The sequence below is a fragment of the Oncorhynchus mykiss genome, chromosome 16 (genome assembly GCF_013265735.2).
Source record: "Oncorhynchus mykiss isolate Arlee chromosome 16, USDA_OmykA_1.1, whole genome shotgun sequence".
In the NCBI taxonomy this organism is placed as follows: Eukaryota; Metazoa; Chordata; class Actinopteri; order Salmoniformes; family Salmonidae; genus Oncorhynchus; species Oncorhynchus mykiss.
This window is the reverse complement of record NC_048580.1, coordinates 6,525,478-6,542,379: the sequence shown is the minus strand read 5'-3', so window position 1 is coordinate 6,542,379 and position 16,902 is coordinate 6,525,478. Positions and strand designations below refer to the sequence as shown.

The 16,902-nt window shown below is 46.3% G+C and overlaps 1 protein-coding gene across 1 annotated transcript in view; it reads right to left on the bottom strand.

The window, feature by feature from the left end:
- Positions 1 to 15,585, bottom strand: part of mcu (mitochondrial calcium uniporter) — a 124,791-nt gene extending 109,206 nt beyond the window's left edge. The window contains exon 1 of the mRNA XM_036946050.1: positions 15,363 to 15,585. Coding sequence (XP_036801945.1) covers positions 15,363 to 15,479 — 117 coding nt within the window. The 5' untranslated portion in view covers positions 15,480 to 15,585. The remainder of the gene's footprint in view (positions 1 to 15,362) is intronic.
- Between the last annotated feature and the right edge of the window lie 1,317 nt (positions 15,586 to 16,902).

The following is a 16,902-nucleotide window of genomic DNA, read 5'->3' as shown; positions in this document are numbered from 1 at the left end:
TGTAGTAAAAATGTTGTGCTGCCATGTTCTGCTGTCAGATGTAGTAAAAATGTTCTGCTGTCAGATGTAGTAAAAATGTTGTGCTGCCATGTTCTGCTGTCAGATGTAGTAAAAATGTTGTGCTGCCATGTTCTGCTGTCAGATGTAGTAAAAATGTTGTGCTGCCATGTTCTGCTGTCAGATGTAGTAAAAATGTTGTGCTGCCATGTTCTGCTGTCAGATGTAGTAAAAATGTTGTGCTGCCATGTTCTGCTGTCAGATGTAGTAAAAATGTTGTGCTGCCATGTTCTGCTGTCAGATGTAGTAAAAATGTTGTGCTGCCATGTTCTGCTGTCAGATGTAGTAAAAATGTTGTGCTGCCATGTTCTGCTGTCAGATGTAGTAAAAATGTTGTGCTGCCATGTTCTGCTGTCAGATGTAGTAAAAATTTTGTGCTGCCATGTTCTGCTGTCAGATGTAGTAAAAATGTTGTGCTGCCATGTTCTGCTGTCAGACGTAGTAAAAATGTTGTGCTGCCATGTTCTGCTGTCAGATGTAGTAAAAATGTTCTGCTGCCATGTTCTGCTGTCAGATGTAGTAAAAATGTTCTGCTGCCATGTTCTGCTGTCAGATGTAGTAAAAATATTCTGCTGCCATGTTCTGCTGTCAGATGTAGTAAAAATATTCTGCTGCCATGTTCTGCTGTCAGATGTAGTAAAAATGTTGTGCTGCCATGTTCTGCTGTCAGATGTAGTAAAAATGTTGTGCTGCCATGTTCTGCTGTCAGATGTAGTAAAAATGTTGTGCTGCCATGTTCTGCTGTCAGATGTAGTAAAAATGTTGTGCTGCCATGTTCTGCTGTCAGCTGTAGTAAAAATGTTGTGCTGCCATGTTCTGCTGTCAGATGTAGTAAAAATATCCTGCTGCCATGTTCTGCTGTCAGATGTAGTAAAAATGTTGTGCTGCCATGTTCTGCTGTCAGACGTAGTAAAAATGTTCTGCTGCCATGTTCTGCTGTCAGATGTAGTAAAAATGTTGTGCTGCCATGTTCTGCTGTCAGATGTAGTAAAAATTTTCTGCTGTCAGGCCTAGTAACTTCTCAACCACTCAATGACCTTGTCTGGAGACATTGGGTGTGTATTTTTCCACAGCAGCATCCATGGCAAATGGTAAGTCCACCTTAGGGCATACAAACACTGACTCCATTTTCCTGTGTTGCCTAGGCTATTTATAAAAAAAACACGCAACGTTGGGCTGAACTGTAGGCACTATAGGTAAATATGGAAATATGAACCACAGCTGGAAGTCAAATCTGTCGTCTCCTGTAACAATACCACAATGACACGATTCATATCATGTGGAATGACCTCATATCCTACAGCTTTAAAATAGTTTTGAAAACTCAGATTCACTTCACCTGCTGAAACACAGCCTTAAACCGGACCTACGGTGTGTCTATAAACCATCAGACTGGATCTACAGTGTGTCTATAAACCAGACTGGACCTACAGTGTGTCTATAAACCAGACTGGATCTACAGTGTGTCTATAAACCATCAGACTGGATCTACAGTGTGTCTATAAACCAGACTGGATCTACAGTGTGTCTATAAACCAGACTGGATCTACAGTGTGTCTATAAACCAGACTGGATCTACAGTGTGTCTATAAATCATCAGACTGGATCTACAGTGTGTCTATAAATCATCAGACTGGATCTACAGTGTGTCTACAAATCATCAGACTGGATCTACAGTGTGTCTACAAATCATCAGACTGGATCTACAGTGTGTCTACAAATCATCAGACTGGATCTACAGTGTGTCTATAAACCATCAGACTGGACCTACAGTGTGTCTATAAACCATCAGACTGGATCTACAGTGTGTCTATAAACCATCAGACTGGATCTACAGTGTGTCTACAAATCATCAGACTGGATCTACAGTGTGTCTATAAACCAGACTGGACCTACAGTGTGTCTATAAACCAGACTGGATCTACAGTGTGTCTACAAATCATCAGACTGGATCTACAGTGTGTCTACAAATCATCAGACTGGATCTACAGTGTGTCTATAAACCAGACCGGACCTACAGTGTGTCTATAAACCAGACTGGATCTACAGTGTGTCTATAAACCATCAGACTGGACCTACAGTGTGTCTATAAACCAGACTGGATCTACAGTGTGTCTATAAACCAGACTGGACCTACAGTGTGTCTATAAACCATCAGACTGGACCTACAGTGTGTCTATAAACCAGACTGGATCTACAGTGTGTCTATAAACCATCAGACTGGACCTACAGTGTGTCTATAAACCAGACTGGATCTACAGTGTGTCTATAAACCATCAGACTGGATCTACAGTGTGTCTATAAACCATCAGACTGGACCTACAGTGTGTCTATAAACCAGACTGGATCTACAGTGTGTCTATAAACCATCAGACTGGACCTACAGTGTGTCTATAAACCAGACTGGATCTACAGTGTGTCTATAAACCAGACTGGATCTACAGTGTGTCTACAAATCATCAGACTGGATCTACAGTGTGTCTACAAATCATCAGACTGGATCTACAGTGTGTCTATAAACCAGACTGGATCTACAGTGTGTCTATAAACCAGACTGGATCTACAGTGTGTCTATAAACCATCAGACTGGACCTACAGTGTGTCTATAAACCAGACTCGATCTACAGTGTGTCTATAAACCAGACTGGACCTACAGTGTGTCTATAAACCATCAGACTGGATCTACAGTGTGTCTATAAACCAGACTGGATCTACAGTGTGTCTATAAACCATCAGACTGGATCTACAGTGTGTCTATAAACCAGACTGGATCTACAGTGTGTCTATAAACCATCAGACTGGACCTACAGTGTGTCTATAAACCAGACTGGATCTACAGTGTGTCTATAAACCAGACTGGATCTACAGTGTGTCTACAAATCATCAGACTGGATCTACAGTGTGTCTACAAATCATCAGACTGGATCTACAGTGTGTCTACAAATCATCAGACTGGATCTACAGTGTGTCTACAAATCATCAGACTGGATCTACAGTGTGTCTATAAACCAGACTGGATCTACAGTGTGTCTATAAACCAGACTGGATCTACAGTGTGTCTATAAACCATCAGACTGGACCTACAGTGTGTCTATAAACCAGACTGGATCTACAGTGTGTCTATAAACCAGACTGGACCTACAGTGTGTCTATAAACCATCAGACTGGATCTACAGTGTGTCTATAAACCAGACTGGATCTACAGTGTGTCTATAAACCATCAGACTGGATCTACAGTGTGTCTATAAACCAGACTGGATCTACAGTGTGTCTATAAACCATCAGACTGGATCTACAGTGTGTCTACAAATCATCAGACTGGATCTAGTGTGTCTATAAACCAGACTGGATCTACAGTGTATCTACAAATCATCAGACTGTCTATTGACACTTTAAAAAGGTGTAGTCAGCGATATGAAGTAGATGGACAAAATAAACAGCATTCAGGTCAATTTACAACTAAGAGCGTTTGGAAGACAAGGCTAAACTTCTCCTCTGTTTTGGTCCTGTGTCTACCACGTTGTAGGAGCGTGAAGGGAACCCATGCACATGTGCAGACACTGTAGCTGTGAGAGAGCAAAGTACGATGCAAGACGGCTCACTGTCGATACTATTGGTTTAAAAAGAACAGCCCGCAGGACAGTCAATACTATTGGTTTAAAAGGAACATCCTGCAGGACAGTAGATACTATTGGTTTAAAAAGAACAGCCCGCTGGACAGTCGATACTATTGGTTTAAAAGAACAGCCCGCAGGACAGTCGATACTATTGGTTTAAAAAGAACAGCCCGCAGGACAGTCGATACTATTGGTTTAAAAGAACAGCCCGCTGGACAGTCGATACTATTGGTTTAAAAGAACAGCCCGCAGGACAGTCGATACTATTGGTTTAAAAGAACAGCCCGCAGGACAGTCGATTCTATTGGTTTAAAGGAACAGCCCCCAGGACAGTCGATACTATTGGTTTAAAAGAACAGCCCGCTGGACAGTCGATACTATTGGTTTAAAGGAACATCCTGCAGGACAGTAGATACTATTGGTTTAAAAGAACAGCCCGCAGGACAGTCGATTCTATTGGTTTAAAAGAACAGCCCGCTGGACAGTAGATACTATTGGTTTAAAGGAACAGCCTGCAGGACAGTCGATTCTATTGGTTTAAAGGAACAGCCCCCAGGACAGTCGATTCTATTGGTTTAAAGGAACAGCCCCCAGGACAGTCGATACTATTGGTTTAAAGGAACAGTCCTTATGCTCAGCATCCGACCACAAGGAGCTGCAGAGGATAGTGTGTAGGTCCCAGTACACCACCGGGGCCAAGCTTCCTGCCATCCAGGACCTCTATACCAGGCGGTATCAGAGGAAGGCCCTAGAAAGGATCAAAGACTCCAGCCACCCCAGTCATAGACTGTTCTCTCTGCTACCGCACGGCAAGCGGTACCGGAGCGCCAACTCTAGGTCCAAAAGCCTTCTAAACAGCTTCTACCTCCAAGCCATATGACTGCTGAACAATTAATCAAATGGCTACCCAGACTGTTTACATACGCAGGCATATGAATGAGAAGACCATAAACACACATCCAATCGAGGCCTGACCCCTGAAAACTCATCCATCATTGAAACGCAAAGCAACGCTACCACATCAGTCACTGTCACGGCAACAGTAACCATGGGAGAGTAGAGGGCTCTGGAGCGACCTGCCAATCAACTGGCTCTAAAAACAGGACGATCATTCACTAGTGCTAGCTAAATGACGCTCAGATGTGACATACACACCCACCTCCATTGATTTTGTTAGAAAATGTTTGAGTCACTCAGTTTATATGACCTATAATTATTTACACTATGAGTGAAATAGTTTTCCTCCCCCCCCCCCAAAATGGTAATAAACTCCCTTAAAAAGCAGCCCCCCCCAACCAACCAACAAAATGGTGTGGGCGTACCCCCCCCAACCAACGAAATGGTGTGGGCGTACCCCCCCCCCCAACCAACGAAATGGTGTGGGCGTACCCCCCCCCCAACCAACGAAATGGTGTGGGCGTACCCCCCCCAACCAACGAAATGGTGTGGGCGTACCCCCCCAACCAACGAAATGGTGTGGGCGTACCCCCCCCAACCAACAAAATGGTGTGGGCGTACCCCCCCAACCAACGAAATGGTGTGGGCGTACCCCCCCCCAAACAACAGAATGGTGTGGGCGTACCCCCCCAACCAACGAAATGGTGTGGGCGTACCCCCCCCCCCAAACAACAGAATGGTGTGGGCGTACCCCCCCCCCAAACAACAGAATGGTGTGGGCGTACCCCCCCCCCAAACAACAGAATGGTGTGGGCGTACCCCCCCAACCAACGAAATGGTGTGGGCGTACCCCCCCCCCCAAACAACAGAATGGTGTGGGCGTACCCCCCCCCAAACAACAGAATGGTGTGGGCGTATGCTGGTGATAAAAAATATGAACACGACTAGAACGCTGATTGGCTAGCTCTTTTCCCCCGACCCTATCGACCGCCAGTCTCAGTCTCTTATCCGGCACTAATCCGGATCATTTTAGCTTCAGAATCAAAAGAGGTAAACGTAAAATTAAATTAACTCAATCCTGATTGGATTATTTTCCAGGAAGGGGAGCCTGACCTCTGCACCGGTCGACCCACTCCCTCAAGGTCCCCAGAGGACGCTGATAACTAGGTCTTACCACGAATAGTGTACTGGTCCCGTTTGATTTCAATAAAGAAATTAGAAAAAGTGACATGTTTTCAAATCATTAGAAGCATCCTCACATTCAATCCAACATTTAATTTTTCTTCCACTCGATGTTCGCCGCCATTTTTGGGCTGACGTGCGGCTCGTCTTTGATGTGACATAAAGAGAGGGGCCCAGATGGCGTATGGCAAGATTCAATAATTTGCCTTTCTGACTCGTCCCGCAGAGAACCCCACTTTTAGACAGAGATGTATCAGTCTTGAGGGGCTGTTTATTCAAAACGGCTCCGACACGACTCCCCTGCCGCGCGTTAGAATGGACTGGATGGTGATCTACTTTTGAACAAAGCCCTACGGGAATAGGTTACCATTTTGTATGCAACCATTGTGCATAAACAGTCCCATGGACGTTAAGGAGGCTGATAAATCCATGTCTGTGGTCTACTCCCCTGCCACGCGTTAGTACAGAGTTCTAAGGAGCTCTTTTATATAGACAGCCGAGTCAATAGGGAGGAAGCCCAGGTTAAAGGAGAAGTTGTTTATTTTCAACCAAATCTAAAAATTTTTTTTTTTTTTAGAACCAGACGATATATATTCCATTTTGTGCGACTCGAGACGTTTCCCCATATCCAGCTGTTCCATTATCTGTAAAACGCCTGCTGCTACAAGTAACCGCCAAAATAACAACAACAAAGTGTGTTGGGCCACGACGAGCTGCCAAAACAGCTTCAATGCGCCTCGGCATAGATTCTACAAGCACCCCATGCTTTCAATATACTTTGCATCCTTCATTTACGCAAGTGTTTCCTTTATTTTGGGAGTTACCCGTAGAATGGACGGAGTATCGCTATCCAGGTAGTATAGCCATGGAAACCGAGCTCAGGCCAGGATATAGCTGGGCAAACATGCACCACTTGGCTAATTCAGGACACAGATGATAGTTTTTAATGCCCTGATATCAGGAGCTGGCGGCGAAAAGACAAAAAAATATTTATTAAAACAATTCCGAAACTTAAACTAATTCATCAGATGACAAATATTTAAAGGAACGCAAATTGATATCCAATCCCGAAATCAGCGGTAACTGTCAATAGTAAAACAAAAAAACGTTATGTTTGAGTGAACTCTGAATACAGAAAATGAATGGCGAAGTCACGAACAGACGCGGTCCACACCGCCGCCTCCTCCTCACCATCATTTCAAGTTTGTGGAGCCTTTGTTGATGTTTTTCCAGGGGGCCCATACTACACAATAAGGAAGTAATGTTTAGGGCAAGTTTCTCAAAAACAAGTGGGGAAACAAAAAAGGAGTCCGGTTCTTTTTCCAATTTCTACCATGCGTATACATTTATTCTGTAAGGAACATTTAAATGTGATCCCTATCCACTTTGGCCAATTCACATAACTTTAAAGGGTTCACTGATGTCATACAACAGAATGTATTTTGTGTAATGTCAGGAATAGCTGGGACTGGGCTGAGCGGGAGCTGCCCCCGTAGGGGTGGGAGGGCCAAGAGACCAGAGGTGGCAGAACGGAGACCAACTCAGGTTAGGGTGTAGGGTTTGAGCGTAGCCTGAAGGTAGGGAGGGGGCCGTTCCTCTTGCTGTTCCGTCGGTAAGCAACAAGGTCTTGTAGTGGATGTGAGCTTCAACTGGACGTCGGTGGAGTGTGAGGAGGAGCGGGTAGACATGGGAGAACTTAGAGAGGTAGAACACCCGGCGGGCTGCTGCATTCTGGATAAATTGCAGAGGTTTGATGGCACAAGTGGGGGAGCCCAGCCAACAGTTGCACTAATCCAGACGGGATATTACAAGCGCCTGGATTCAGACCTGCTTCCTGTGTGAGGTAGGGTATTCCTGTGTGAGGTAGGGTCTTCCTGTGTGAGGTAGGGTCTAGCTGAGCAGGGATCATCAACTCGATTCAGCCATGGGCCGATTTCTTTGTGAGCGGATGGTCAGGGGGACCGGAACATAATTACAAATAATTTGTAACTGCAAATTAACCACAAGAAGCCCAAACACATAATATTTGACTAATACATAATCATTTCAAACCTTGCTTACTTTTGTATATGATCACGTGTCTCTTTATTATGTGTGGGAATACTTGGGAAAATATTTCCTGAACTAAAATCACTTGGAGCTGATTTCTTGGTGTTTTGGCAGTCTTATATCCTACAATTAACGAAGGAGAGTGATGGAGTGCTGCATCAGATGACCTGGCCTCCACAATCACCCGACCTCAACCCAATTGAGATGGTTTGGGATGAGTTGGACCGCACAGTGAAGGAAAAGCAGCCAGCAAGTGCTCAGCATATGTGGGAACTCCTTCAAGACTGTTGGAAAAGCATTCCAGGTGAAGCTGGTGGAGAGAATGCCAAGAGTGTGCAAAGCTGTCAAGGCAAATGGTGGCTACTTTGAAGAATCAAAAATATATATTTTTGATTTGTTTAGCACATTTTTTGGTTACTACATGATTCCATGAGTGTTATTTCATAGTTTTAAATATCTTCACTATTATTCAACAAAGTAGACAATAGTAAAAATGTATTAAAACCCTGGAATGAGTAGGTGTGTCCAAAATGTTGACTGGTACTGTACATTGATTTATTTTCTTGCTCAGTAAACATGGAGGTGAAAGTAAACATTTGCCTGCGGGCTGTCAGTTGGAGAAACCTGTTGTAGAGCATGAACCTGCAGGAGAGCGTCACTGCTTTAATGTTTGCATAGAAGGACAGGGTGTTGTCCAGGGTCACGCCAAGGTTCTCTGCATTCTGAGAGAAGGACACCATGGAGTTGTCAACCGTGATGGAGAGGTCTTGGAGCGGGCAGGCCTTCCACGGGAGGAAGACACGCTCTGTCTTGTCGAGATCGAGCTTGAGGCGGTGAGCGTGTAGTGTCAAGTAGTAGTGTAGTGTCAACCGCATAGCAATGATAGGAGAGATCACGTGAGGATATGACGGAGCCGAGGGACTTGGTGTATAGAGAGAAGAAGGCCAAGAACCGAGCCCTGGGGGACACCAGTAGCGAGGGTACGTGGTGCAGACACAGCTCCACGTCACCTGGTAGGTGTGGCCTGCCAGGCGGGATGCAGAGTGTGCTGAGCCTGAAACTCCCAGCCCTGAGAGGGTGAACAGGAGAATCAGTGTCAAAGACAGCAGATTGCTGTAGGAGGATGAGGACAGAGCAGAGAGAGTCAGCTTTGGCAGAGCGGAGAGCCTCTGTGACACACAGAAGAGCAGTCTCAATTGAGTGACCTGTCTTGAAGCCTGTCTGGTTAGGTTTCTTTGAGGAAGGGAGCGACTCTGGTCAATGTCATGGCTTAAGTTTCAAGTTTTAATGACACCTGCACAAGTACAGTGAAATGCCTTTCTTGCAAGCTCCAAACTCAACAATGCAGTAATCAATATCAATATAGCACTAAAAAAAATAACATAAAGGTGGAACAAAACCACAGGAGAAATGTAAATATGAAACAAGAAGAGCACGACCATATACAATATACTTCCTTGCATACTCTACATCTGAACATCCCTAAGAGTCTCAAGAACGAGCTGTGACCTAATGCAGTAGTAGATGTGCTCGGAGTGCTCCGAGACATTCAGCAACTACTGGAAAGACAAGGGAAGTTCGCAACAACAACAACAACAACAACAACAACAAAAATGCTTTATTGACAAAAACCAACATGTCTTCAACTGCCCCTGGACAAGGCAGTTAAACCCACTGTTCCTAGGACTGTCGTTGTAAATAAGAATTTGTTCTTAAACTGGACTTGCCTAGATCAAAAAAAAGGTTAAATAAAATAAAATAAACATCACGTTGGCTTAGTAGTGGTTTTAAAATGTATGGTCTCACAATGGAAACTTGGTTTGCGGTCGTTTGAAAAAAAAAAAAAAAGACATGACAACATTGAATCTTAAGTCACTTAGCTAGTCACAGTAGTGCTTAACTCCATGGCAACATGAGGGTTTACAGCCCCAAGAGTATCTGATGGTTGGAGGTTCCCGTCATGCAGAGAGGAGAATTAAAAACACATACAGCAGCCTTGCTGTCACAGCCCTGACAGGGCACACAGCCGTCACACACTGACAGAATAATGCTAGGCCCCACACACACACACACACACACACGGCTTTATGTTAGGCCTACACACACACATACAGCCTTATGCTACACACATATCTTTATGCTAGCTAGGGCCACACACACACACCCACACACATGGCTTTATGTTAGGCCCACACACACACACACGGCTTTATGTTAGGCCTACACACACACACACGGCTTTATGTTAGGCCTACACACACACATAGCTTTATGCTAGCTAGGGCCACACACACACACAGAGACAGCGTTACACTAGCTAGGTCTGTGCTGTGGCAGCCACACATCGATGGCCCAGACAGACATCATGACACAGACAGCGTTACACTAGCTAGGTCTGTGCTGTGGCAGACACACATTGATGGTCCAGACAGATATCATGACACAGACAGCGTTACACTAGCTAGGTCTGTGCTGTGGCAGACACACATTGATGGTCCAGACAGACATCATGACACAGACAGCGTTACACTAGCTAGGTCTGTGCTGTGGCAGACACACATCGATGGTCCAGACAGCGTTACACTAGCTAGGTCTGTGCTGTGGCAGACACACATCGATGGTCCAGACAGCGTTACACTAGCTAGGTCTGTGCTGTGGCAGACACACATTGATGGTCCAGACAGACATCATGACACAGACAGCGTTACACTAGCTAGGTCTGTGCTGTGGCAGACACACATCGATGGTCCAGACAGCGTTACACTAGCTAGGTCTGTGCTGTGGCAGACACACATCGATGGTCCAGACAGCGTTACACTAGCTAGGTCTGTGCTGTGGCAGACACACATCGATGGTCCAGACAGCGTTACACTAGCTAGGTCTGTGCTGTGGCAGACACACATCGATGGTCCAGACAGCGTTACACTAGCTAGGTCTGTGCTGTGGCAGCCACACATCGATGGCCCAGACAGACATCATGACACAGACAGCGTTACACTAGCTAGGTCTGTGCTGTGGCAGACACACATCGATGGTCCAGACAGCGTTACACTAGCTAGGTCTGTGCTGTGGCAGACACACATCGATGGTCCAGACAGCGTTACACTAGCTAGGTCTGTGCTGTGGCAGACACACATTGATGGTCCAGACAGCGTTACACTAGCTAGGTCTGTGCTGTGGCAGACACACGTCGATGGTCCAGACAGCGTTACACTAGCTAGGTCTGTGCTGTGGCAGACACACATCGATGGTCCAGACAGCGTTACACTAGCTAGGTCTGTGCTGTGGCAGACACACATCGATGGTCCAGACAGCGTTACACTAGCTAGGTCTGTGCTGTGGCAGACACACATCGATGGTCCAGACAGCGTTACACTAGCTAGGTCTGTGCTGTGGCAGACACACATTGATGGTCCAGACAGCGTTACACTAGCTAGGTCTGTGCTGTGGCAGACACACGTCGATGGTCCAGACAGCGTTACACTAGCTAGGTCTGTGCTGTGGCAGACACACATCGATGGTCCAGACAGCGTTACACTAGCTAGGTCTGTGCTGTGGCAGACACACGTCGATGGTCCAGACAGCGTTACACTAGCTAGGTCTGTGCTGTGGCAGACACACATCGATGGTCCAGACAGCGTTACACTAGCTAGGTCTGTGCTGTGGCAGACACACATCGATGGTCCAGACAGCGTTACACTAGCTAGGTCTGTGCTGTGGCAGACACACGTCGATGGTCCAGACAGCGTTACACTAGCTAGGTCTGTGCTGTGGCAGACACACATCGATGGTCCAGACAGCGTTACACTAGCTAGGTCTGTGCTGTGGCAGACACACGTCGATGGTCCAGACAGCGTTACACTAGCTAGGTCTGTGCTGTGGCAGACACACGTCGATGGTCCAGACAGCGTTACACTAGCTAGGTCTGTGCTGTGGCAGACACACATCGATGGTCCAGACAGCGTTACACTAGCTAGGTCTGTGCTGTGGCAGCCACACATCGATGGCCCAGACAGACATCATGACACAGACAGCGTTACACTAGCTAGGTCTGTGCTGTGGCAGACACACATTGATGGTCCAGACAGACATCATGACACAGACAGCGTTACACTAGCTAGGTCTGTGCTGTGGCAGACACACATCGATGGTCCAGACAGCGTTACACTAGCTAGGTCTGTGCTGTGGCAGACACACATCGATGGTCCAGACAGCGTTACACTAGCTAGGTCTGTGCTGTGGCAGACACACATCGATGGTCCAGACAGCGTTACACTAGCTAGGTCTGTGCTGTGGCAGACACACATCGATGGTCCAGACAGCGTTACACTAGCTAGGTCTGTGCTGTGGCAGACACACATCGATGGTCCAGACAGCGTTACACTAGCTAGGTCTGTGCTGTGGCAGACACACATCGATGGTCCAGACAGCGTTACACTAGCTAGGTCTGTGCTGTGGCAGACACACATCGATGGTCCAGACAGCGTTACACTAGCTAGGTCTGTGCTGTGGCAGACACACGTCGATGGTCCAGACAGCGTTACACTAGCTAGGTCTGTGCTGTGGCAGACACACGTCGATGGCCCAGACAGACATCATGACACAGACAGCGTTACATCTAGCTAGGTCTGTGCTGTGGCAGCCACACATCGATGGCCCAGACAGACATCATGACAGGTAAACATCCTCATGAAGCTGACTGATTTCAAAGTAAAAGTCTTTATCAAAAAACAGCTATGTGACGTTACCATATCTATGTCCCAAATGAAGCTATATAGTGCACTATTGTGGACCAGGACCATGGGGGCTGTTTCCTGTTTCCTTTTTCTAGTGCAATAGTTCACAGCAGGGACAGAGAGCTGAAGGGTAGTAGTGAGAGGAGACCAGCCAGCAGTATCCTGACCTTAGATGAAGGGACCAGCCAGCAGTAACCTGACCTCAGATGAAGGGACCAGCCAGGAGTAACCTGACCTTAGATGAAGGGACCAGCCAGGAGTAACCTGACCTTAGATGAAGGGACCAGCCAGGAGTAACCTGACCTCAGATGAAGGGACCAGCCAGGAGTAACCTGACCTTAGATGAAGGGACCAGCCAGGAGTAACCTGACCTTAGATGTGAGGGCCCAGCCAGGAGTAACCTGACCTCAGATGAAGGGACCAGCCAGGAGTAACCTGACCTTAGATGAAGGGACCAGCCAGGAGTAACCTGACCTCAGATGAAGGGACCAGCCAGGAGTAACCTGACCTTAGATGAAGGGACCTGACCTTAGATGAAGGGCCCAGCCAGCAGTAACCTGACCTTAGATGAAGGGACCAGCCAGGAGTAACCTGACCTCAGATGTGAGGCCATGGCGTAGGTAGAGAGAGATGGCCTGTTGCCCTCATTTTACATTTTCTGATCTCCCATGAGCGTGTGTGAGATAGAAGCGCATACAGCAGTTTGATTTAATATAGAAATCCTGTATAAGGTCTACCCCTGGCCTAAGCTAGCCTATATCATCCACACATCTAATCTTTAGTTCCTCTCCTCCCTCCGCCTCCGCCTCTCCTCCCTCCGCCTCCCCCTCTCCTCCTCCCTCCGCCTCCCCCTCCGCCTCCCCCTCTCCCCCTCTCCTCCCTCCGCCTCTCCTCCCCTCCCTCAGCCTCCCCTCCCTCAGCCTCTCCTCTCTCCCCTCCCTCCGCCTCTCCTCCCTCCGCCTCTCCTCTCTCAGCCTCTCCTCTCTCCCCTCCCTCCGCCTCTCCTCTCTCCCCTCCCTCCGCCTCTCCTCTCCTCCCCTCCCTCCGCCACAGCGGAGAATTCTAAACCACACAGCAACAGTCAAGCTCCTGGATTTCCCTCAACTCTCCACTGAGAAATCCTGGACTCAGGATGACTTCACTTCCTCATTCTACTGTAATTCTCTCTGTCTCCCTCTTTCTTCTCTTCTCTCCCTCATCTGGTTGTTACACACACACACACACACACTAGAGGGAATTGATAATTACATCACCCAAGTATTGATTTGTAATGTAATGTAATATATATATATATATATATATATATATATATATATATATATATATTTTTTTTTTTTTTTTTGTTTTTTTTTTTTGTGCTAGGTAGTGTTAGCTAGCGCTAGTAGTCTGTACTTGCACCAAACCTCCAGTATAATTCCTCCTTGTTCTCCATCTTCTTTTTAAATAGTGATCCAACACGTTTTCACCACTTTTATTCCCACGACTGACCAGAACAAAACGTGCACGTGCTCCCTCTCTGCAGCAGACGTACAGTAAGCAATAGGTTTGGAACATTAAAACTCAAGATCGAATCGCAATACAAATAGAATTGAGAGAAATTACAATACATATTAATCTGCACCTTATAGTGAGTGATAATATCGTCTCGCGAGGTCCCTGGCAACTCCCAGACCTACCACACACGCGTGTGCACTCAGAAACATTACACACACAGACACTGTGGACTGGCTTTGATGTAATTACTGCACCATAGTGAAGTACGGACAAGACCTAGTGAACACAGTTGTCTTTCTGCTAGTAAGGAAGCAGCCCAGTGCGACCTGTGTGTGTGCGCAGACATTACAAATCACATTCATGTGATTTGAGGATTTAAATAAAGTATTTGAAATGTGTGTGCGTGCCTGCATGCGTTGTGTGTGTGTGTGTGACAGTGTTTTATTTATTTCATTCTTCACTGCCTGTAGTTCCTCTCGCGCTTATATGGAGGCGCACGGCTCCACTGCTCACCACATGCCAAGCCGAGGAGTTCCTTTCTGCCGCACTGTCACCCCGCTAGCCCACTACTGCAGAGGCGCACACACACCGCGTCTATACCGTTAACATACACGATACAGGCGCGGAGATGGGGGCGAAGGAGCATTCACGCTCATCAATTGACAAGGTAAACAACACCTTGGGCCAAAGTCTGTCGGAAAATCTGTATAATGGCGAGCATTGAGTAAACCACGTCACTAGTGAACGATAAAAAAAAAAACCGAGGTGTAGTCCATATCCGTCGGTATCAAACCGGGAACGGTGCCCATACTAATGTACAGCTGTTCGCACTTCGTCAACATTGAAGTTGAGAGGCTTGAGCCCACTGTTGCGTTCAAGATGATCTCACGCAACAAAACACACACAACGGGTCTAGCTAGATACAACCCGTTGATATAGTTAAGACGTATACAGAGAAAAGACACACAAAGCTTGGGACATTTTACATAAATGTACATTGCCATAGACGGTGGGCCAGTGGTCGACAGAGTTTACCAGTACCTAAAAACTGCATTGCTACTGTCAAAAGCGCCTGCGGCCACAAGGTGATTGACTGACCCCGGGTTATTAACAGTTGTAGCAAAAATACTTCGACAACTACTATTACAGCAAACCTTAAAACAGAGCTTAACTCCAACCAATATCAAGGAAGACACGGAAGAAAACTATTAATGACGCTAGTTAGCGTTACTTCCTTAGCAAGACCCGTCATCAAGCTACAGTCAGAGCAGCCCACCGTCACAGCCCTGCCTTGTCCCACATCTCTCCGCACCCAGGTCCGACGACTTACCGATCTTATATGCTGGTGGTGCCGCTGTGATGAGATAGCAAGTGCTGGGAGCCCGGTGACCACAGCGCCGCTGCTCCTGGTCAAGAGGAGCACTGTTCTACACACTTTCGCAGCCATCTCTGTAGTGAAAAATCCTCGCTGGGATGTCGAATGCTGCAGGCGGACCGAGAGAGAGAGACGGTGGCAGGCGGGGGAGTAGAGTAGGCGGACTGCGGGGCTGGGCTTGCGTTTCATACAAACACACCCCGACGCGGCAAGGAATTTCAGAACAGAGGTGGGGTTGAACTCACCAAACAATAACTTTGCCTATAAGTCAATGAAAGCCCTGATCGATTTATTAAGTGCCGTTTTATTTCTGTCATTTCATTCGATACGAAATACGAAATAGCAGCGAAATGAAAATTATCATTAACCTACAATATTAAAGAAACGAATACGGGTGTAAATCCACAGCATTGCCAATTATGGACGATTCGACCAATCAGATAACGCGGAACGGTCCATTCAAGTATACAGGAAGAGATATCCAGCCACAAGCAAATGTATTGTTGTCAAACCGCACCTTTTTGGATTCTGACCTTACCTGAGATGTTGGTATTAGTTTGACTGAGGTTGTTTGAGTATATAATTGTTCTTTAGTAAGTAGGGGCAGAACGACACATTTGTCAGCTCGGGGACTTGAACTTGCAACCTTCCGGTTACTAGTTCACCGCTCTAACCACTAGGCTACCCAACCGCCTACGTAAAGGAAAACAGTGATAGAATGCTACAAGTTAGGTTACCAACAAGCAAAGCAGGAGTCCGATATGTATTTATTCAAACAGGATTCTTCCCCCTTTGTCGTATTGTATTGCCTGATTTCATTTGGACTTGAGTTGCAATGCATGTGTAGGGTCAACCTGGTTTTAGAGCATTTCCAAATCTGTATGTAAATCCGAGGTACTCCCTTTCAGTATGATATGTTACGTTCCGTAGTTTGTGCATGTCCATCATCCATTGCGTATGATATATGTTACGAATTTGCAAAACGTATGATATGTGACCAAATCCAATTTGTTGTGGCTAACGTTAGCTATGTGGCTAATGTTCGCAAGGCTGAGGGTAAGGAGTTAAGGTTAGAGTTGAGGGAAAAGGGTTAGTTTACATGCAAAATAGTTGCAACGTAGTAGTTTAAGTAGTTCAAATTCTAATGTTGTCAGTTGATGAAATTCAAATACGCAACCTTTGGGTTGCTAGTTCCTGTTCGACGTCCACCCATGCACCCCTACCAACCACCCATTTTCAGAAATGTCATGTCGAAAGAGGTTACAAAAGACGGAAATGAGAAAAAAGTTTACCTCTTTTTCTGAATTCACCCATTACAATACATCAAGCTGCTGTTTTACCCCTAGCTAAGCCATCTATCTATTCCATTAGGTTGTTACTGCTTGTGTCCCAAATGGCACCCTATTCCCTATATAGTGCACTACTATTGGATCTGGTCGAAGTGCATACTGTAGGGAATATGGTGCCATTTGGGACAGAGATTTGATGTATTTTT